Genomic DNA, 25,150 nt, shown 5'->3' with positions numbered 1-25,150 from the left:
CAAAATTGCCTTCAGAATGATAACCTCCCACATATTGGCACCAGTCCAGCCTGTGATAGTACCTCCATACTCCAAACTCTGAACTTATCAAAGCGGAAACTCATTGTTTGCTTTCAACTTTATAATGTGAGTTTCCCCTGTATGTCTTGTATCTCAGGTCTGTCCAGCTACTAAAACTGTTAGAAACAAGTTGATTTATATTTCAAGTTTTTTTTAATTAACCAGTGAAACTATTTTTCTTCGGTTCTCAACATTATCCCCAACTACACAACGTGTGAAGACCCTTGATAAAGGATCTTTCCATAGCACTCTTCGGGGTCCTTACCTTCATTAAACGTTTGCATCCAATCGCGTCATCCCCTTTTTGTTCAAAATCATCGTTTGCAGCCTTACCCTCGGCGCCTTTTGGTGGGTGGGCTCAGGTACTCTAGGTCCTTGCTTTAAGACTTGGTTGCGTCAGAGGCTGCGAGAGGCTTGAATTCTCCGCTTCAGCCGTGTTCCCGAAAACAGCTGGGAAACTTTGAATTCTCACCATCCCGTGGGGCTACTCTGAAAGGCACCAGGAGGTTTCAGTGCTCGGCCGATAGGTCTTGGCAACCGCGGGGGGGGCGGTTGAGGGGTGGGTGGGCTGCACCTTGTTGGTCAGAAGGATCACTCACTGGTGGGCTGTTTTCCTGGTCATTGCTGGTTCCTGCAGACTTTCTCCACCCCGTGTGTGTGTGTGTGTGTGTGTGTGTGTTAGAGGCGTCATCATCAAGCATTAAGCAATCTCATTTTCCTAGTCGGTCTGCTAACCTCTCTCTCACACACACACTCACCGGATTCCAACTGATCTCAGCTCTTTCTCTTTTTAAGGCAGTTACAACTGCCTTCAGCCAGCTCGTTTGCAGCCCCCAGCGCCTCGGGATGTTTCATAAGGTCTGCAGGAAAAAGTGTCACCCATCGAGAACACCTTGACCCGCCAACAGCCAACTCCTGAGACGTTGTCTCCCGTTGTCGCCCACATCTGACTCGCCTACCAAGGGATGCGAGGACATGCCAATGAAGTAGTCTTGGGGAATCACTTTTCAGTACCGCCGATCGGCGTTTTAATCTATAAAAGGCACGGTGGCAACATTTAAAAGACCATTCAGTCCCATCCCGAAGAAACAAGGAACTCCACGCGGGAAGTGGGAATTCTGTAGCTGATGGCTCGTGGGAGTCGACAGGGAAAATGGTAGGGATTACACGAGGAGAAGGGAATTTGTTGGTGAACCCGAACTGAAAGGACACCCCCCCCCACCGACCCCACAACCCTCCCGCTGCCCCTCCTCCTCCACCACCATCACCCCCACCCCCTCCCATGGCTCCGGCAAACCCCCGTAAGGATGCCAACACATGGCCAAGTGTGCCCTCAACTTTCTGGGCAGTCATCATTCTGGCTAGCTTCCTCCTCGCATACTGCAGTGAGTACCGCTTATTTATTTTCTCTCTCTCTCTGTTAAACTGTAAGTTCAGTTGCAACGCCCGGTTTAGTTGACAACTGGCTTCATGTTGAATGTTGACGGTGAAATCTGACTTTGCTCTCTTGTCCTTGGGGGTAGATTTGCCCAATAAAAAACAATGTCGGCCAGGTATTGCTGAAGCGTGTAAAATGTAGGCGAGTCTGTCACATCAATTCTCCGGCCGGGAAACTCACTCAACTATGGTAAAGTGGGGGGAGTGCTGGTGGGTTTGCAGTCTGGAACAATATCTCGTTTTCACCCAACTCTGAGCAGTCCTCAAAGGTGTGGGATTCCGATTTCACAGCGAATTTGACGAGGTTTGTCGAGGTGAATGGATGTTGACATGTAGCGCTAATTTACTCGAGCGAAGAATGGCAGCAAATCCAGCCCCCGGCTCCCCCGACTGCCGTTTCCTCACCTTTACGCTGCCCCCCCCCCCCCCCCCGGTTAATGAGCCAGAAAGTGTTCTGTGAGAGAGGAAAAGTTACCCCGATCCAACCCCTACCCCCATCGCCGCTAAAGAGCTCGGGAAAGGACGAGTTCACATCCAGTGTTCATTAACACGGGGGGATGCTATCCTATCGCAAATGTGCCGCTCTGCTCAGATTGACATCGTAAACAGGGTCCCATGTAAAGCTTCCTCCTCTCACCCCGCCTTTTAAATCGGTTCTTTTAAGGAACGCTTGGTTTAATTTTTAAAATCTAGAGGACGTGCCTTTGTTAAAATGTGTTCCTGAATGCGCTTTGAAACATGTTACCTCAGCTAAACGGAACTTTTCCCCGGGCTGCACATGCTGAAATGGTTGACTCAGGCCTTGGTGGTACAGCTGCCTTTTTCATTTGCTGGTTTTTATTTTTGTCCTGGTTGAAAGTGCAGGTGAAAGTCAATGAATTGGGTTTTCTTTTAAACTGGATCCCGGTCTGTGTCTAGGATCGTGCGGCTTTTCAGTTTCAAATCCTTTCATTCCGCCGCTGTGACCTCCCTCAGAGCCCAGTCGGAGCTCAGACAGATTGGGAGCATCTTTGAGCCTCATTCCAGCCGGCCCTTCCAACTGGAATTCTTCACAGTGAATGCAGACGTGCTGCTCGCTTTCAGCACGCAGTGCGGACATCCTTAGGTTTCATTGGGGTGGGGGTGGGGGGTGAAAGCAAACGCTTAATGGTTGAAGGAAATCTTAAGGCGCGTCTTGCAATAAACCTCATCTATGTGTGTGTGTCTGGTGAATAAGGACCACATCGCTGAGCAGCGATGACCGTCAATAAGGACACTATCTTTCATAAAGACGGCAGAATCTCCCCGTGTTTGAAGCCAGTTACTAGTTTAGCAACAGCCTTACCCTGTTAGCAAAGGTATCAGTGCTGGCGTGCCCGCAGCAGAATGTGAACAGTGAATTCTCAGAGAAAAAAAAACACACAGACCGGCTGTTGCAGTACATATGTACTCAACTTTTGTTTTGTCTTCCCCAAGTCAGTAGTCTGAAAGTATGTAAGAAAATGCAGAATGATGCAAATCGCTGATCATAAACCCGGGATGTTGATAAACGGGGAGCTGGGGTAACATCTCCCAGTTTGGAGCGCACAGCGACACTGGTAGAGAGAAGGCGAGCGGGGCAGTTCGTTCAGGTTTATTTGTTTTTGGTGGGGTTTGGGGAGATGAAGTCACGGAGCGCGGTAGGAAACAGTTAAAATTGCTGTGCAGGATTTATTGATCAATGTTTACCTGTGGAGGATGCAGCTCGGATTTGACTGTGAGCGGGAGAAGCGGGATAGTTTTATGTTACTGTGGGTCACAGCGTTTCGAATACTCTGTGCCCCTCTCTACAACCACCCGTAAATCTTCCCTGAAGTCGTAATAGGCGACACATCAGCTTCCACTCGCCTTTGATATGAATAATAATTTGATCAGAGAAAATACGGAACAATTGCTGCGTCTTTCAATCCACCACAGGGACATTTCCCAGTCTCCAGTCTGTCTCCTCCGATTAAATGGCACTGGCGTTTATTTTCATATCTGCAATACTCGGTCAATATTTAAATCCAGTTAATTCCAGAAGGAGCTCAGTGGGTTGCAAAGCAGTAATAAAAGAAAAATAATTTAGCATTCTCCTTAATGGCCCCTTAAATATCTGATGTGCAGACTGACTCTGCAAAACAGAAGGTGGCTTATTGCGATCGAAAACTGAAAGGCGATTACTGATATATTAACGCAGGCGCCACCAGCCCTAGCCTAGCCCACCGCCCGAAATAAGGAGAAAGGAGCTGTGTATTTATCTGGATGCCTCCGCTCTCCCGCCCCCAGTTTTCCAGCGGCCGGTACTTGCGAATGCATGCAGTCTGTATGCAAGAGGGAAATGACTATCGGCAGAGACGGCGGGGATGGAAGCAGAAGTTAAGATTGTTTGATAATCGTCGGATACCCAGTCGTGCAGCCGACACCGACAGCCACTGTCCAGTGTTTTGTTATGAACACGCCAGGGTTATTGCTTTAGATTGGGGCCGAAAGCCAGGTATCCTCTACAAACGAAAGAGTCGCTGGTGCCTTCCAATGGCTGGATTTAAAAATGCACCTTTGTCTGTTGCTATAGGGACGCAATGTAGGTTTAAATGATAAAAATTCAGGTGGCTGAATACAGACCTGTCTCAAAAAGGATAAATCATAAGGAGCATAAAGGAAAGCTTCCATCCAGCCCTGTTCCCGTGAGCTAAAAATTCCAGCTTTCTGTAAAAATTAGTAAAGGGCAACAGTACCTTGTCCAGACTTACGCAGGATGTTAAGGATAGACTAAATGTATTCACAATGGGGCGCTTAAAGAAACCAAAAATGAAAATACCTTTCTTGCATGTTAACCTATACGTTACAATAGTGTGTAAATAAGAGAGAAAAAATGACAGCTGCATTATTTTTAATTTAGTTTGCAGCATTCACTTGCTTATCTAATGGATGATGTATCCCAATTAATTGCAAGAAGTCAATTAACAAATGCAGCTGAAGTAGAATAGCAGGCTATGTGTATGGCATTAAGTCTGAATTGTTACTGCTCCCAACAAACACATTGAAAATTTCAGCTCCTTGTTTAGTGATAAAATGATTTGCCCAATATGCACTTGTACAACTGAATATTTGGTCACCTTTTTTCATCATAACTCTTGAAAAATGACATCTTCATGTTATTAAACAGCTCCCATTTCTGTCAAATTACATACGCATGGCAGCTATAACTGCACCGGTGATTTTCTTCTAAAAAAAACTTTAACATTTAAATATAGTCAACAAAACAGAAACTAATTATGTTAAAGACTGTTAACACTGTGATTTGGATTTTTGTGTACACTGTTCAAGGTTGAATCTCAGAATTTATGACATCAGCCAAGTTGTTTATTCCAGTGTAATTAGTTTAATCTGCTTTAACAACAAACACGCAGTGTGTTTACAAGCAATGGCTGTGTCAGTGCATTTTCTGCCTCAGAGCACCCTGTTATACAATAATACCTTTCGCCTGTATAACCATATCATGATATTAATGCAATGTTTTGGAAAACAAGCATGTGCTTATCTTTCATACATATCTGTTTCTATCAATTAACATCACTATAGAGTAAACCAAGCTTTTCAGAATAGCTCAGTGATATATGTAGCACTTAACAGGCTACATACATTGGTCTAGAATGATTGCTGCTCCTAGTTGCCTGCATTTTACGATTTTATTTTTGGAATATTTTTTCTAAATAAGTTGTGTATGATTCACTATATTTATTATTGAAAAAATTAGACTTCAAGGCCGTGAAATATATGAACATTCCTCAATTCTAGTGTTCTTCTAGCAGGACTGAAAAGTGGTAGGGTTCTTGGCTACATGTTACCAACAAAGGTGGCAGTCTGTGTATCTGCCAAAAAGAGAAGGGCACAGTTATGCTGAGGTGCCATCCATTGTCAGGTGAAGTTGCTGAATCAATGGGCTCCAGTGATTATAGGGTGAACCATCCACTCACCCAGCCAGCCACAATGGTGGCCCTGCCTGCCTCAAAGCCCACTCTATACCAGTGACTACGAAGGAATTAGCCTCCTATCCGATGGAAGCCACTGGGAGATGGCTGCTATAGTTTAGCAATTGTGTGACCACACAACGCCACTCCAGCTAAATGGCAGCAGGGCCAGGAAGTATACCCCTAGAACTGAGAACACCCCCCACTCCATTTCTACCCTAATACCAAGCCTCTCAGTCCATCAGTAGAATCTACCCTGCTCCACATCAATATTTGTAGCCTGACCCCATTTCTCAGAAAGGTCAGAGACAATGATAGTTTTATTATGCTTTGTTTGCCATTTTTGATGCTATAAACAAGTACTGTGGCATCTGGAAATTTCAACAATTTATTTTAGTAAATTCTGTAAAAATACCATAATGAGCATGGGATCACTTGCATCAAAAGGTTCATTAAAATGTTTAAACTCAGGTGTTGGTATTAGAAAATGAACCATTTCCATCTTTTTTGCCCATAATCAGCATCCCATGATTGTTACCACTAAATGCAAAGTGCTAGCTGTGCCTCCATTGTTAGCAAGTTTGTGGGTTTAAATTCTACTCCAGAAGCTCAACACCAAGATCAAGGCTAACATCCAGTATAGTACTGCAGGAGTGTGACTCTGTCAGAGGTTTTGAGAAACAAACATTACACTGAGGGTCTGAGAACCCTCGCAGTTAATATCAAAAAAAGTCATGTGGTATTATTCTAAAGAAGGGCAAGGAAGCCACACAGTGTCCTGGCCAATACTTACCTATCAATAAACATCACCTGAGATAAAGCATATTAATTACTCACTGTATTGCTGATTGTAGGAGGTTGCTGTGCACAAATTAGACTGGGCATTTCCTATATTACAAACAAATCGATCCTTCGTTGGTGTTAAGGTATTTTGGGATGTTTGGTGGACATGAAAGTTTTTGTTTTAAATTATCATTTTCTCAGATACAACAAAATTTTCATTTTCACCGCAAAATAATATCCTTTAATGTGCTATCCACTAATGTTGCTGCATGGTTTGCAGCCACAGTTTTTCAAGGCACTGATCAATGCTTTCGCTACAATTTCAAAATATCAGTTGTTTATTTGCAGGTCTCTACAAAGTAATGCATTTAATAACCAAATGAAACACAGTGTTGACTATTCAAGAAATGAATGTTATATCTCAGGAATGTTGAACTTATCAGGGAAACATTATTAAATGCTATTATTAACCAAGAATAAGGTTACCATTCATAAATACCTATAGAACTTATGTTTCACAAGACAGAAAATAAGAATTTGGAGCAGGAAGGATTTGTTTAGCCCATTTGGTCTGTTGCATCATTCAGTATGATCATGGCTGATTTGTTTTGTTCTATCTCTCTTTATCATAAGGACAGAAGTGGAGAAGTTGCTGATGACTGCATAATGCTCAACAGTTACTCAAGCAGTCCATGTCCAAATGCAGCAAGATCTGGACAATATCCAGGTTTAGGCTGACAAGTGGCAAGTAAGATTCATGTCACATGGAAACACTATCACCTGCAAATTCCCATCCAAGACACTCACCATCCTCACTTGGAAATATATCACCATTCCTTCACTGTCACTGGGTCACAATCGGAGGATTCCCTCCCAACTGGCATTGACCTGCAGGTGGGTTGCAGCGGTTCAAGAAGGCAGCTCACTACCACCTTCTCAAAGGCAACTGGAGATGGGCAATAAATTCTGGCCAGCTTGCGACACTCATGTCCCAAGAATGAATTTTAAAAATGCCACATAAGTTTCAAACAATGACCATTTCAAACAGGAGTGTATCTAACCATGGGTCCTTGACAGTTAATGGCATTTCCATCACTGAATCCCCCAGTATCAACATCTTGGAGGTTACCATTGAGCAGAAACTGAACTGGACTAGCCATATAAGAACTGTGGCTACAAGAGCAGTTCAGAGGCTAGGAATCTTGCAGTGATAATTCAGTCTTGCCCAAAAAATGCCCCTGATTTATAAGACATATATCAAGAAAGTGATGGAATACTCCCCATTTACTTGGATGAATGCAGCTCCAAGAATCTCAAGAAACTAGAAGCCACCTAGGCCAAAACAGCCTGCTAGAATGGCACCACATACACAAATATTTACACCCTTCACCACTGATGCTCAGTAGTAGTAAAGTGTACTATCTACAAGGTACATTACAGAAATCTTCCAAGTCTCCTCAGACAGCATCTTCCAAATCTATGAGCATTAGCATCCAGAAGGACAAGGGCAGCAGATTCATTGAAACACCATCATCAGCAAGTTTTGCCTCAAATCACACATCATCTTGACTTTAAAATGTGTCATTGTTCCTGCAGTGTTGCAGGGTCAAAATCCTGGAACTCCCTCCCTAATGGCATTGTAGATCTACCTACACCAAATAGATTGTAACAGTTCAAGAAAGAATATACCTCCACCTTGAGGGCAATTAGTGATAGGTAATAAGTGTCAAAATCACTGGTGTCCATACCCATGATCGGATAAAAAAAATGTCACCTTGCTGCACTCATCGCTGTTTCAGTTAGTTTCCCTTCATTTCCTTTACATCTAAATTCCCCTTTCCATTTAAAATATTACCGCATTGGTGCGATCAGCATATATTTGGATGATGAAACAAAAGCAGTAAGTGCCGGAGAAGTGCAGCAGGTTTGTTTCAGAGTTAATGTCAGAACATCTGATGAAGCATCATTGGACTCATAATGTAAACTCTGTGTTTCTCTCCACAGATACTGCTAACCTGCTAAGATTCTCCAGAACTTTCAGTTCTTGTTTCAGATTTCCAGTATCTGTAGTTCTTTGTTTTTCTTTTATGTTTGTATGGTTGTCACCTTCTCATTATTTAGTAAAAGTTTCATTCTAACAGTGTGTCATGGATCGGAACCCCAAAATACTGTGGATATTTTTAACTTGTAATCCTAAAATAATATTTTTATCAAAGGCCCAATATAGCCAAAAATGGCAACATTTGTAAATGAGTGACTTGTGGTGAGAGGAACCCATGGGATACCACATCCACGGATGCAAAGGGAATTTCAGACAATTTCAAAGGGGGAAGAGGCAAGTCAAAACAAAATGGACTGCGATCTGTTGTAACCACAAAGACAATGAGGGGCTGAAAACCCCTGTTGAATAGCTTGCCATCCCTGTGGATGCATTTTGAAATTTTGCTTTTGAAAAGTATACAAGAACAGAGGTTAAAAGTTCGGTTTCAATTCTCCTGAAGAGTGTTAGTGAGGCTGAATATTCTCAGCATTGAATGGCCTGGGATTGAGTAGGAGTGTGCTGTTGTGAAGGTTACAATCGAGTATCTATCCTCTAGTCAGTCCTCTGCTGCAGGTAAAGACCTCTCATTCTGAATGTAAAAAGTTAGTTAAATAGCAGCCAGATAAAAAAGGGAAACCTGACTTACCCGAGCATTGAAATTCAAAGAAGTCAGAATTACAGAATCTCCAGCAATCTGCAAAACTGAAGATCATAAAACTGACTGTTCAAGTATCAATGTCAATGCTATTGGTGATCTTGACTGCAACAGCCACAACATTTAACTAACATTTCCTCTAAAACAATTCAGAGAATGATCAGTATATCTTTTAAAATAAATTTTGTCCTCTTTGGATTCACCTCATGTATGCATTTGTGTATGCATGTTGCATTACTGGTTCCTCCTGCAATTATGGATTAATAAACTCACTTTTTGTTAATTCAGCAAAGCCTGGTTAAATTGGCTCCATTTGAAACATAAATTTATCAGGGTTAGTGAGAAAGATATCCACAAGTGGATAGATCATTTAAGATTAATTTTGTTGTGACAAACTGGGGCTGTTTGGGTGAACAAAGAAGGGCAATCAGTTTATTCCTCCTCACCAGGAGCTTCACAAATTGGAATATCCCATCTGGAACCATACCAAAATGAGGAAACTCACCTCGGGTGTGGTTGTAACTTAATGCAGAAAAGGATGCAGGAAAGTAAGAAAAAAGGCACATTACCAAATAGGATATCCAGTGCAGGAAATTCCACAGCCACATTAGTTTTCTGTTGACTGAGGGTGCAGTGAAGTATTTGCGTAGTGGCACAAGGAAAGTCAATCCACTCTGCCACATAACGGTACGATCTGTATTTGCAGTTACAATTTGCAAATTTCATCCAAAGACCAATGGGTGGCTACTTCAGTTAATCAAGGCTACCCTTAGCTCCAAATGACCAAATTAAGAGCAGTGTTCTGAAAAGTCATACAAGAGTCGAAACATTAACTATATATCTCCCCCCCAGATGCTGCCATTCTCTGTTTGTCTAAGAGCAGTGTTGATGGATACATGAAGCAGGCTTTTTTAATTCCAATTTACACCACTCATGAAAGACAAAGTGCTGAGTTAGAGATTTTAAATTCGTGGGCAACAATGAAATGTATGAACAAAACAGACATTGTACAATAAATTACAGACTATTTATTACACAACAGCAATGGCAAACATAAATTCTGGGAGAAAATTTTATTTTAATGGTTCCCTGACTTGTTCTCTACTAACTGCCTTTTAATATAACATTAGGAATCCAACATTGTAACTAATTTATCATTAATTTCAGCTTGAACAGCATTTATGAAATAATTGATGTCAACATTGCAGGTGGACTTGACACCTTTTTCACAACAATGTGAAGTTATTTCCCTATGTATTCTTTGATGACTTTACAGAACTACTCAAGCTGAAAATCCATGTTTATTTATTCTGTGCTTTTATATGTGATTAGTTTTATTTGATTTCATATATTTGAACATGTATAAATGAACAAATGAGAGTAATTAATTAGGTAAATTCTGCCTGAGAAGTTGACTTACTAAAATGTGCATAATCCAGATATATTCAACTGTAACATTTATATTGCCATATAGATTTGCCTAGTTGTAGCGGTAAAAGTAACCACAATAAATTGACGCTTTTATTGATGGATGGTGATATTGCTTCTGGATGGTACTTTAATTACGTGCAGTTCTGATTAATAGCATAACTACTTTTGAAATCACAAGCATTTACAGTTTTCTTCCTTGGGTAAATAACCACAGTGGCAGTAATTACTACCTAGAAAAAAAACTCTTTGGGGAAAAGTAATTGCTGTGTATTATTAATGTACATATGATAGGCATTATTGGGCCCATTTGTGCTGATAATAAATACCACTGCCAGTCAACAATATTGAAAGGCAATGTATAAAATTCGAGTATTAAATAAGCTGATATATTGTATAAGTGCTTCCTCAAATCTTTTTTCCAGTCATTTTTAAGTTGAGTTTTCCCATTTACATAACAGAAAAAAGACTACAAAATGAAAAAAGAAGTTTTTCGGTTCTCTATTTTTCTACCCATAGATGCTGTCAGACCTGCTGGGTTTCTCCAGCTATTTCTGTTTCTTTTTTCAGATCTCCAGCTTCCACAGCTCTTTGTTTTATATTCCCATAATATGAGATGTACTGCATAAAGATTGAATCTTGAATTTTTTTAAGTATAATAATCCAAAGAAAGTATGGCACAGTTTTTACAGCACCATACATTCCTAATGAACAAAACAAATAGATATGTGGAATTTCTGGGCAATTCTGAATGCTATGGGATCGTACCATACTGCTGGAAGATTATTGGAGAATGAAATCAGTTTGGCATCTTTTGCTCTGTATTAGTGGCGTTAGCTTCAGATGATTTCTTTTTCAGAGGCCATATGTGGGCTGATCAGTAGAATTGTTAGGCAGTACGGGTTTTGGTTTGATTCGTATGTTGTCAGATAAACAAACATTTTACTCAGATTTCCCTCTCTCCAATTAACCTGACTTGTTTATGCTGAGTAGGTGTGTGTGTTATTGTTATGAATTTCCCTTTTATTTGGATTGAAGACTGATCATAATCTTCAGGTGAAACAAGGTTAAAGAAGCAATGACTGGATCAATATGTGCAGGCATAATTCAATCCCTATTTTAAGTCATGTATTCATATTGAATTATTAATTTTTGTATGCTTATTTATTAAGAAGACTACTTGCATTAACCTGTTACAAGTTGAGACACCCTTCACCAGCGGTGGCTTCAAAATGTCTCTATTCATTACAAATGACAGAACTACACAGAAGAATTCCATCATTTGTAGACAAAACAACGTAGAATGGACAGGGTTGTCAATAAGCACACACATGTTAGATTATTAATATTATTAAATCCAGCTCTTTTCTTAATTGAGAAAAGAATCTCGAATGCCATATGTCATAACAGTAATCAAAAATTGATTCAATCACGGTAAAGTTACTTTTTCAAAACTAGGCATTTTAAAACTCTCAAATCCCTGACGACAGAGCTGAATCCCTTCCCAAACGTCTGCTGCCTAGATTGACAGTTAACAGTAGGCAGGCTTATATGTGTGTGTGTGTGTGTGTGTGTGTGTGTGTGTGTGTGTGTGTGTGTGTGTGTGTGTGTGTGTGTGTGTGTGTGTGTGTGTGTGTGTGTATATAGGACTATCTCAGTTACAATTTAATTCTACATTCAATGTTACAAATGATTATCCTAGGTGTATTGAAATACTGTGGTAGAAAATACTACCTGAGAGAGTATAATTAGCAATGTGTGGCTCTTTATATTCATTTTTCACAGCGATCTAATTATATAGTTGAGCATGGTCCAAATTCAAAATGTATGTAAGCTGTTAAATTATAGCAAAGTGCACATGGTGTTGAATGTCATTTTATATATATGTAGTGAGTCTGGTTTTTATCATCTTAAATACACTTATGTGCAAATATGTTCAACAATGTCAATTTGGATCCAAACCAATTGGTGAAAATGAAACCAAGATTCCTGTTAAGAGTTTATTAACTACTCCATCTTATGTTTATATATTCAGAGGTGTACAGTAGAATGGCTTTTTTCCCACCACCAAATCACCTATGGCACTTTTCATCTAATACCCACTACTGCAAAATTATCCATGCCTCCAATTCATTAATTTTCATGGATGTGAGTTTGCTTGCTGAGCTGGAAGGTTTGTTTTCAGACGTTTCATCACCATTCTAGGTAACATCATCAGTGAGCCTCTGACGAAGAGCTGGTGTTATGCCCCACTTTCTATTAATTTTCATGTAAAGCCCATTAAGGGCAATGTAATACCACCAAAGGCAAAAGAGAAGTAGGGAGAAAGCGAGAGGGCTAAAACAAAAGGAGTTGGAAGGGTCCTGACCCAAAATATTAATTTTCTTGCTCCCCTGATACTGCCTAGCCTGCTGTGTTCCTCCAGCTACACACTGTTGTCTCGTAATCTCTGCATTGCCCAGTTTTCTCTAAAAGCATCAAGATTTTACTGGCAGACACTGCGTTCCCTCTGCAGTGTCATCTGGGTTGAGCTACTCAGAATTGATATTTTCTTAATCAATCTGTTCAGCGCTGTTGTTACACATTTCTGGAGCAGGTGGAGCTTGAACCCAGGTCTCCTTGCTTAGACGTAGGGACGGTACCATTACACCACAAGAGTCCCCTGAAAATGCTCAGCCTTACAGATTTTTATTCAATTCCACTCTTACAATCTGCCTTGGTGCATTTGAACTCAGCTTTAAAATGTCCCTGGATTCTGGATGACTACCTCAGTAACATTATCACCACACCACTATCTCCCAAAACTAGCCAGTCTTTAAATCTAGAAGATTTCTTACATACAACTGAACAGTGCTTTTTTCTCCCCGACTACCAAATCATTTGTTAACCACCAGTATACCATGGCAGAACCCTTAAGGGTACTGATAGGCAGATCTGGGCGTACAGGTACACAGGTGAAAGTGGCACGCAGGTGGGGAAGGTGGTCAACAAGGTATATGGCATGCTTTCCTTTGTCGGCCGGGGCATTGAATTTAAAGATCGGCAGGTAATGTTGTAGCTTCATAGAATCTTAGTTAGGCTGCATTTGGAATATTGTGTTCAATTCTGGTTGCCACATTACCAGAAGGATGTGGTGGCTTTGGAGAGGGCACAGAAACAATTTACCACAATGTTGCCTGGTATAGAGGGCATTAGCTATGAGGAGAGAATGGAGAAATTTGGGTTGTTCTGTCTGGAATGAGAGAGGTTGAGTGGGGACCTGATACCGGTCTACAAGATAATGAAGGGCACGGACAGACAGAACAGTCAGAAGCTATTTCCCAGGGTGGAACAGTCAGTTACTAGGCGCTGTAGGATTAAGGTGCGAGGGGCAAATTTTAAAGGTCATGTACGAGGCAAGTTTTTTTTTTACACAGAGGGTGGTGGGTGCATAGAACTCACTGCTGAGGGAGGTAGTGGAGCAGATACTATAGTGACTTTTAAAGGGCAGCTTGACAAATACACGAATAGGATAGGAATGTTGGAGAGCCGAAGGGCCTACTCCTATACTGTAATTTTCTTTGTTTTTTTGCTCACCACCGGTAAATCACCTGTTTTTCCAAGTGAATAATTTACATGTTTTCTAAAGAGGGCCTTCTGGGGGCTCAGTGGTAATGTCTCTACCTCTGGACAAAGAGTCCTGGGTTTAACTCCCATTTGCTCCAACAGTATCTCAACATTTTTGAGGAAAGAAAGGTAAATCCTTTTAAATGCAATCGCCAGAGCCAGATCAAAATAAGCTCAGGAGGAAGTATGAGAGTCTAACAGCTCTTTCCACTGATCACTCCCAGCTGTTCCCCTTTATAGCCACCTCCTCAATTAATTGATCAATTAACCCCAATCACCCACTTAATCACTTGTTATATTTACATTTAACATATCCCAATGTTTTCTGTAAAGTAGATTAATAAATGATTCCTATTAGTTACAGAAGGCTTAGGATAATTAACATGAGTGTTATCAACTTATACTAATGCTCTCAATCAGATTGCCAGGCTCTTCTGTGATTGTGGATTTCAAATAATTGAACATGCTGATGGCTACTAGGTAAAATCAACAGTGAGATTGCAATGCCAAATAAATGCAATATTCAGACTTTGCAATAAGTAACCTAAATTCAAATCCAATTGTTAACTATTGTGCAAATGTGATTATGGTAACCAGCAGGATTAAGCCATCTGTGTTCAGGACACAACACTATTTGGATAGGATTCTTTCCTCCATCACAGAACATGTTTGCTCATATGTTTAGAAAGTGAAAATGATTTGATGGGCTGGAAACATTGGAACCATTTCCTCTATCAGTGGAATGAAGAACAAGAGGACCTCATTGTCATTCAGATGAAAAATTTAGGAAACACTGCCACAGACATATTTGTGGAATTCTGAAATTCTGTGTTTTATAAATCTGTAAGTGCTGAGACAATTGGAACCTATAGGATTGAAATTGATAGATACTTATTAGGTCAGTTTCACAAGGGATATGAGACTAAGCCAGATAAAAGGAGCTGAATTACAATTCATTCATGATCTAATTAAATAGTGGGTAGGTGTAACAGGTTTACTTCAGAGTCATAATACAGATACATGACATGACTGAAAAGTACTGTGTTTTGGACTATCCCAAAGTGTGGTTTGTGATGCCTGGATTACTTGTGAAGTGAATACTGAAGAACAATATGAGGGAAATGATCTAAAGCTAACATAGAAAGAAGGGGGAAATTAGTTTGAACTGCTCTAGCTTTGCCAGCCTTATATCACAGGACGTGCAGCAGGCACCTCATTTACTCATGGAGACAGTGTTTCCACTTAACTTTGACTGAAAAAGTCTGGAATTGCCAGGGAAGCTCTGACGAATTCTGTGTTAGCAAGGAATTTAAGAATCCTCATGTTTTGTTAAATAACTACAAACTGAATTATGACAGAGCCAAAGTCATACTCATTTAACCCTATAAGTTTGTCGACTGAATTACTCCTGTTTTTCAGGACAAGTTCATTATCATCTTTGATAATGTGGCAGGTAAATGTTTGATTTGCTGGTTTTTGCTGCAAAATAAGTTGTATTTATGTTGCACTTTTTATGACCATTGTCTGTCTCAAAATATAGCCAAAGAAGTACCTCACGGTTCTCTTTGTGTAATCATTGTTGTAGTAGAGGGAACATAACCAAATTCCACATAAAAATTCACACAAAGAGCAGAATAATGATCAGACATTTTGCTTTTTTTGATGAGAGATAAACTTTGGACAAGAAATAATAAAAACATTCTTCCTTGGAATTATGCTGGAGAATCATTTACCTCCAGTTTAATAACACATCAGAAAGTCAGTATTTTAGACAGTGCATCAATATATCAATACTGAGCTGGAGTGTCAGGCTTGATCCACATGCATGTGCTGTGGACTAAAATTTGTCCCTGGAACCTTGTGACCCAGAGAGAATGATGCTACCAACTCAGCCATGGCTGACACATTAATAATGGCATTAGTTTGAGTAGTTGGGACTGTAAAATTTGAATGATTTCGCCTGTCTGTCTATTTCGAGCCACATGCATCATTAATACTGGTGATTTATTAGGGGATGAGGGATTATATATTGTTCATTTGATATTTACATATTCGGTTGAGACTATTTCTCATAAGAATATGTTTTCAAAAGACATTTTCAATTATAACAGAACCTCAACAAACCTTCTCTCCTTCAGCTGAAGGCACCTTAAAATGAAAAATGTCTTTTAAAATGATACATAAAATGAAGCATTTTTCATTCAATTTCCCTAATGTATGACGTATGTGAGACTGACTGTTACAATAACATAACAACAAGTTACAGATATGTGCTGGCATTCTATTAACAGCTCCTTTTTCTTGCTGTTGTCCTTCAGACCTGCCCTCCAATTTTGTTTCCGTGATCTATGTTTACAGAATGCATTGTGCTATGTAGAGTATGTTTTTAGTGGCTTGAGGATGACCCAGAAACTAATTTTCATAAAAGGCAAATGGTGTCTGCGTGTACTATTGTGATTTCCCCACACTATTCATGCCTTGTGTTGTTTTGGCTCAACTGTCAGAGGTTCATGTGCCTCTCCTGATGGATGGCTTGACATGTTTTTCTCCAGCATAAGCAGTGAAGAAAGATGTTGATGCTTTTTTCTGGAATTGCTTACAGCAGGCTGCTCTTGGCTCAGGGTATAATTATCTTCCATGAAAATAATGCTTCCATTTCCTGAAGTAAAGAAAACTGTGTAACGTATGTTTGCATCGATGCATGAAAGAGGCTAAGTGGTGGTGAGTAAGTGAGTATTTGAGATATGGTTATAGAGGGAAACATATGAGGCCAAGAATGTGAAAATATTTAGATATACTTAGCAGATCATTTGTTATTTAAGTTTCTTTTAATGTATTTGAACAAATAACTGACTACCAGCAACTGTATTAAAAGCACTAAAATCAATTCAAAAGTGACAAGGTAATTTTTCAGATAACTACTGAGGCTATTTACATTCAGTGCCACTGCATACTATTGATATATAATGCAAAGGAATAAATGATATTGAAATTAATTCAATTTAGATTTCATTATGCATTTATGAAGTCATCATCTAAATAGTCCTAAGCTTGTCTTTCGAAACTTACCCTTACATGTCTCTATGACTTTGCGACTTAAAAGTAAATATTTAACAAATAATGTTAATCCATACCGAAGAAATACTTGATCCACTTATTGTGTACAGACATGTAATTCATGAATAGAAACATTATATTTTTAATGCTGCATGAGAATAAATCTTACCAACATGACCACCATTAGTGCTTCATGCTGACACCCTCTGTTTTAAGGCAAACTCTGTGTTCGCTGACAATACTGAACAGAAACTATTCACCCCACTCTGAAACACACTGCTACTACTAACATAGGTTACAATTCACACAAAAACAGAGATTGTGCCAGAGTGATGCAGTGAAGGGAATCATTTCAATTGGTGGGAAAGCAAAGCTTGGGCAGGAATTACAATGAGGATTTACAGGAGAGAGAAGAAGAGAAATGGATATCAAGGACGGAAGGGTAAAAGTTGATGGCAAAGCTTGGGAAATAGAAGAAACAATAGATGCCAATGAAGGGAAAAAAGGATTGGAACATGATTATTGGCAAGGAGAGAGTGAAGGTCCTAAAGCTGTCACTTTGCATTGGGAGAGGATGGCAAATGACAGAATTAATTTAAGGATTGAGCAGAGGGATGAGTGCTACAATATCCGTATAAATTTGGAGTGGGCATGTGATAGGTGCAGTGTACAAATAAGACCTATTAAGAAAGTGTGGTAGTGGTGAGCTGGGGAGTAAAAGCTAATGAATGGTATATTTTTGCAATATTTTCCACACTTGTTACAAGTGACAATTTTTTAGCCTTAGTATCGAAGGCTGCTCTTATAGCAAGTCATTCTGTATCTTCATAACATTTTCCCCATTCTGGAGAGAGTTGTTGTCGTGTGTCATAGAACCGTAGACTTTTCCTATATAGAATAAGGCCCCTCGGCCCATTATACTTGACAGTTAACGATCACCTATCTACATTCCTCCCATTTTCCACTCGTTGGTCTATGGCTTTTTATGGTATCAGACTTTAAGGATCATTAGATAATTGTTAAATGTTGTGATTATTCTCACCTTTACCATTTTTTCAGAGTTCCAGATACCCACCACCTTCTGGATGAAAGGTTTTCTTCCTTAAATCCTCTCTGAATCTCTTGCCCATATCTTACAATCATGGCCCCAGGTTATTGAACCCTCTATTAAGAAGAAATATTTCTTCCTATCTTTCCCAACTATATCCTCATAAATTTGCACACCTCAATCAAAGTCCGCCTCAGCTTTCTCTGCTTGAAGAAAAACAGCCCCAGTCTATCTAGTGCTCCAGGCCGTGCAAAATCCTTTTGGATCTCTTTTCCATCCACTCTAGTCCAATCGCTTCCTTCTTACATGGCAAACAAAACCACATACCAAACACCAGATATACACTAACTATGTATTATCTTTGTCTCCTATTAACAACCACCCTACCCCGCTCTTATATTCAATGCTTCATGCACATCAAAGCCACTTTGATCCTTTGTACTACTTCGTGTTCTATCTTACATTGTGTACTCCCTTGCTTTGTTAATCCTCCCAAAATGCATCAGCTCACACTTTTCAGAAATAAAATTCATTTACCGTTGTCCTGTTCAACTGTCTAGCCCATTTTTTTTCTCTTGTGGGAGGTGAGCATTGCTGGCTAGCCAGCATTTATTACCTATTCCTTGAATACTTTACAAAATGCCTAAAACATTCGTACTTTTGGTGAATTTAGCTGCCCAAACTGTTGAGGAATGGGCTAGAAAAAATAGCTCACACAGCCCATTTTGGTGACCAAGCTGGACTTGACTTATGGAGTGCATGAAATAAACGACAGGGCCCTTGGTGGAGAAAGACAGATCCATCAAAGAAAGGAAGCAAGACACACACAGATATGTCGGTGAGAATGTAAAATGAATGGCCACCAGTCGGGGACACGTCGCGAGGCCAGGAAAATATTGCACAACTTCAAAATGAGGAGGGCAATATGTTGTCATTACTATACTGTGCCCGCGGTGATTATCAAAGAAAATTCCATGACTATTTATACTCAGAGAAACATTAAGAATTTGACAAGTAGTCCTTTGGAAACAGAAATGACACAATTTGCGTAACGTATGTTAGATGATAAAGTTAATGCGGTACAAAAGGGAATTCATAAATAATTTGTACAGTTCCAAGGAAGAGTTGTAGTTGACTTGAAATACTGTCTGTTTTTCTCAACATAGATGCTGCCAAAGCTGATATGAATTTACAGCACATTTTGTTCTTATTTCAGATTTCCAGCAGTCACATTATTTTACTTCTTTCTAAGAATTCGAAGGTTCTATTTTGCTCTGAGACTTTATTCATCTGAGAAAGAAAACTGTAACGTAACCCATGAGGATTTTCAAAGTACATGCAGTAGAATTCTTTGTTGCATTTGTGTTAGTAAAGTGATCGATTATGTTTTATTTGGAACGGAAATGTTCAAAGGAATGTTTTCTAAATTATGCAGATACAGAGACTTTTTAAAAAAGGCATTTTTTAAAATCCTTCACTGTTTAAGCACACAACTCCACTATATTGGTAAGTACAGAACACAGGATTTGGCAGATGATAGTTGGATAACTTTGGTTGTATAGGAACTGATAAAAGTTGCTTTTCCTCTTCATTCTTCTAAATTTTTCTCGTTTTTCTTTCCTAGCCTTTACTATCTAGGCTATCTGCTTTGGTGGTTTAATGTGGATTTAATCAAACTCAGAGTAAAATTGAACCAGGCATCTGCAACCTGTCTAACAGAGCGAAGCACTGCTGACTGACTAATGTGACCATTGTCCCTGAAGGCTGCCTCAAAATTACACAGATGCATAAATGTTAAGTACTTCTGTCATCTTACACAGTTACAGGTCAGGAAACATTTCTGATGGGAGGGGAGCTACAGGCCAAGAGGAGAAACAATGGCCTTGTGGCATTGTCACTGGACAATTCAAAGACGCAGACAATGTCCCAGAAACAGGGGCTCAAATCCTGCCATAGCCGATAGTGGAATTTGAACTCCATTTTAAAAAGCAAATATGCATTGAGCATCAAGTGATGACAATGAATCCATGGTCAGGAGAAACCCATATGGTTTACCAAAGCTGTTTAGGGAAGGTAACTGCCATCCATCCCTGGTCTGATTTAGATGTGACACCAAGCCCACTGCAATATGTAGACTATTGACTGCCCTCTGAGCAAATAGGGATCAGCAATAAATGCTGGCACAGCATGCCCACATCTTGTGAATGAACTTAAAAATAACATTTGTTGTATTTGCGGGAAGGGGATGAGCAATAAAGACAGGGCAGTATTAGTAAAGTATGAACACAGGGCTGAGGTTTACTGCTGGCTTCAGGGCTCCTGTTAAGAGTTAAAAGCAGGTCCTGAGCCTGGATGGATGGAGGGCAGGCTCCTGAGGTTGCTGACCCAGTCATAGGCTGGCAGCTCTGATGCCTCAGCTGCACCGTTAGGGCACACAAGGGCTGCTGAGACAGGCAGGGGGCCTTGGGGATCAGGCAAGTAAGTTAATTAAAAATCGAAGGAGTAACGGTCAGAGGGGAAACGACTCTGCGGACTAAACCAGCTGCTTTATCTGCCTGTAGCCCCCTCCCTGGCAAATTGTTTACAAAACATCTGCTGGTAGTGAGAAATTATTATATAAACATAACTGCTGTCTTTTATCTTTCTTTCTTCCTTTCTTTCTTTCATAATGTTTCTGGCTCTGGCTCCTGCCTACCCTCCAGAGGCTGCTAGAAAGTGGCTGGTTTTCTCTCCTCATTTTGGGAGTTTTGCCAAGTTGCCATGGCTAAGTGCCAGCAACTCTATAAATGGTACTTAATAGGGCCTTTAATTATGCAGGCCATTGCTCTGCATCAGGTTCTGTCACTGGGAAAAATGCCCAGTGGCCTGACTATAGTGAAGAGTCTTCAGGACATGGAGCCCCACTATTTCCGGTTTCCACACCTCCCAGTCTGCCACCCAACAGTCAGTAAAATCCTACCCCTTGACTACATACCCATGACGTCAATCTGAGTGTTCCCCAACCATACGCTTTGCATGAACCAGGAAGTCCACTCCCTCTGAAGACCAGGTGTGCAGTACTCAAGTTGGGTGACCTGGACCAATACAGAAAATCCAGATATGACCTCTGCACAGCTATCAGGGATGCCAAGAGGCAGTACTGGGCCAAGTTTGAGGCCCAAACCTGCCAAACAGACTTCTGCCACCTAAGGCAAGGCCTAAACGACATTATGGGATACAAAATGAAACAGAGTAAGATAGTAGACAAAGACACATCCCTCCATGATGCGCTCAATGATTTCTATGCTCGGTTTGAACAGAATGCTAGTGGTGCGGTAACACCTGCCCCACCAGCCCCAAATACACCTGTTCCCTCCTTCACCATTGCAGATATCAGATTGCTCTTCCTGGGCATCAACCCAAGGAAAGCAATAGGCCTGGACGGTGTCCCTGGCCAAGCACTCAGATCCTGTGCGATCCAACTGCTGGGGGTATTCACTGACGTCTTCAATCTCTCTCTCCTCCTTCCAGCCCATGTTCCCACCTGCTTCAGGAAGACCACCATCATCCTCGTACCCAAGAAGACACATGCAATGTGTCTTAATGATGACTGCCCAGTGGCTCTGACCCCCATAATCATTAAGTGCTTCAAGAGGCCGGTCATGGCCCCCATCAACTCTAGTCTCCCACCTGCCTCAATCCCTTACAGTTTGCCTACCAACATACAGATCCACAGAGGATGCCATATCCCTAGACCCACACTCATTCCCGGAACATCTGGACAACAAAAACACCAACGTCAGACTCCTGCTGAATGTTGACTGCTCCACCTTCAACATCATTATCCCCTCCAGACTGATCTCAAAACTCTGTGATCTTGGTCTCAGCTCTGCCCTCTGCAATTGGATCCTCAACTTAATGAACCATAGGCTGTAATCAGTGAGGATAGGTAATTACACCTCTTCTGCAAAAACATTCAACACTGGAGACCCCCAAGGATGCAACCTTGGCCCCCTACAGTACTTGCTTTACATCTACGACCGTGTTGCCAATTTCCCAACAACTGCCATCTACAAGTTTGCTGACGACACCACCATAGTGGGATGGATATCTAACAACGCTGAGTCAGAATACAGAAGGGAAACAACGGGCTTTGTGACATCCTGCATTGAAAACAATCTGTCTGTCAACGTTGGCAAAATTAAAGAATTGATCATTGACTTCAGAAAGATTGGAGGAACATGCCCCCATCTACATCAATGGAACTGAGGTTGAGAAGGTGAAAAGCGTCAAGTTCTTCAGAGTGACAATAACCAATGACTTGCCCTGGATTTCCCACATAAATGCAATGGTTAAGAAGGCACAACAATGTCTCTTCTTCTTCAGGCAGCTCAAGAAATTTGACATATTCGTAAGGTCCCTCACAATCCTCTACAGATGCAACATTGAAAGCAGACAGTACAGGTGCATAATGGCCTGGAGTGACAACTGCTCTGCCCAGGACCATAAGAATCTACAGAAGGTGGTGTGCACAGCCCAGACCATCATGGAAGCCAACCTTCCATCCATGGACTCTATTTACATGGCTCGCTGCCACAGAAAGGCAGCCAACATCATCAAAGCCCCATAGCATCCTGGTAATGACCTCCTATAACCTCTTCTGTCCGGCAGAAAATACAGAAGCCTGAACCCCCATGAGCGGGTTCAGGAACAGCTTCTTCCTGGCCATTATCAGACTGATGGAAATCAACTCTCTAGCCTCAAATAACACTTATCTTCCTCATGTTGATCTCACCTAGTGCAATGTAACCTGTATGCCTCTGCCTAATTTTTTTTAAACTGTACATCCTTTGCTTACTATGATCTGCCTATACTGCTTGTAAATAAATCTTTTTACCATATTTCCATACATACGACAATGAATCAATCGATCTCAGACCTGTGGGACAATTTTTGCTATCCTGTATGTGATCTCACTTGCTTGACATCCATCTTCTTCATCTGCCTCCTCAGAATTCCTGAAGGAAAATCCATTAGATCACTACCTTCTCCGAGTGGAATTCCTGATTATTCTTCATGCCACAATTCTATGACAAGGAAGGTCATGGGCACAGGCCCCAAGTCTATCTTGGGCAGAATAATAATATAGATTTCTATGTTATTCACATTATTCTGAACCACATGTTGACTGTCTAAACAACTGAGAAAATCAGTCCACCCCTTTTCACTGTAAACATCTTTTAAACATTCAATAAATTTCATAAGGTGCCATTTCAGTGCTCAGAATCTGTATGGAATCAACATCCAGTCAGTATTGTGTTCACAGTTGCATTCCTCTGTCATTTGATCCTACAGATGTGCAACTAAGGAAGAGGAATAGGCTACTTATATCTTGAGGGAGCTGTGCTGTCCAGTAAGATCATTAGGTGGTTTGATTGTAGCCTCATATCAACATTCACGTGCCCCCTGGATAACCTTTGAACCACTTGCTTAATAAGAATCTATCCACTCCTACATTTAAAAATGTTTAAAAAGCACTTCTTCAGAAAGAGAGCTCCAGAGATCATGATCCTTTGAAATTTAAAAAAAAATTGTCTCTTCGTGTTTTATAACCCCAAGTTCTACATTCTTCCACAAGAGAGTACATCCTCTTCATCCAACTTGTCAAGATCCCTCAGATTCTTTACATGTTTCAATCTGGTAACATCTTACTCTTTTAAAATCTAATGGAAAGAAACTTAGCCTGTCTGACTTCTCTTCATTTGACAACCCAACCATTCTACATATTAGCCTTGTAAACTTTCTCTGAACTGCTACCAATGCATTCAGCAGGCTCAAGGGGCTGAGTAGTCTATTTCTGTTCCTATTTTGTACTTTCATATGTTCATAGATCTTTAAATAAGGAGACCAAAATGTACACAATACTTCAATGACCTATATAACTGAAATATAACCTCCCAAACTTTGCGTTCAAAAACTTTACAATAAATAATTAAATTTTGCTTTCTTAATTACTGGCTGCACTTGTAAACTAACCTTTTTTTGACGCATGCAGTAGGATAGCAAGATTTCTCTGCATCTCAGTGCTATAATCTTTCATCGTTTATATAATACACTTTTTAAAAAAAATTCTTTCAACCAAAATTAACTATTTCACATTTTTCCACTACATCATCTATTTCCCATCTATTTGTAAGATTTTTTCCACTCATTTAACCTATCCATATATTTTTGTAGGCTCCATATTTCCATTTCACAACTTAATTTCCTACAGTTTTTATGTCATAAAATTTGGTAACCATACTTTCCTGTTGTGCAAGTCATTGATATAAAAGTTAAACAGTTGTGGTCTCAGCATTAATACTTATGGTATACCACTCATTACATCTTGCAACCTGAAAAAGGAAAAATTTACGCCTACTCTGTGCCCCCGATTACTAACCAATCTTCGATCCATGTCAATGTGCTCTCTCTTACAGCCTGACATTTAATTTTCCCAATGACCTTTGATGTAGTACTTTATAAAATACCTTCTCAAACTAGAAGAAAAGTTACATCCACTAGCTCCCCTTTATCCACAGCACATATCACCTCTTCAAAGAGCTATGGGATTGTCTAAACATGGTTTCCATTTCACAAAACTCAGTTGACAAAGCCTAAATTACATTCAAACTTTTCAATGTCCCTTGCCATAACTTTTTTCAAAAATGGTTTTTACCTTATCCCCTGTGACATTTATTAAGCTAACTGCCTTTTAACTTCTGGCTTTCTGTATCCCTTAGTTTTTGAAATAAGAGTGTTACATTTGCTACCTTCTAATCTAATTGAACCCTCCCGAATTGGAGGAGTTTCAGAAAATTGAAACTAGTGCTTCAATTTATGTCACTAACCATTTCTCTTAAGACCATAGAATAATGAGGCCCATTGGGCTAGGGCACATCAGCCCTCAGCTTCAACAATTTAGTCAACACCACTTCTTTGGTAGTTGTAATTTTCCTTAGTTCCTCGTACTCTTCAATTTCCTGATTTGTTACAGCTTCAGGGATGTTACTTGTATCCTCCACAGAGAAGCCTGATACAAAATT

General features: G+C 40.3%; 1 protein-coding gene across 3 annotated transcripts in view; it reads left to right on the top strand.

Moving 5' to 3' along the window:
• Window positions 1-479: 479 nt before the first annotated feature.
• tafa5a (TAFA chemokine like family member 5a) overlaps window positions 480-25,150 on the top strand; it is a 579,339-nt gene continuing 554,668 nt past the window's right edge. For all 3 annotated transcript variants that reach the window (XR_007249806.2, XM_048554490.2, XM_048554489.2), the window contains exon 1: window positions 480-1,445. Coding sequence is in view for 2 of the 3 variants with exons in the window: in XM_048554490.2 (XP_048410447.1) it covers window positions 1,343-1,445 (103 nt within the window). In the remaining variant the exon portion in view is untranslated. The remainder of the gene's footprint in view (window positions 1,446-25,150) is intronic.

This window comes from Stegostoma tigrinum, chromosome 25 (genome assembly GCF_030684315.1).
Source record: "Stegostoma tigrinum isolate sSteTig4 chromosome 25, sSteTig4.hap1, whole genome shotgun sequence".
Classification (NCBI taxonomy): domain Eukaryota; kingdom Metazoa; phylum Chordata; class Chondrichthyes; order Orectolobiformes; family Stegostomatidae; genus Stegostoma; species Stegostoma tigrinum.
Note: the sequence above shows the minus strand (reverse complement) of the source record. Positions and strands in the feature narration are given on the sequence as shown.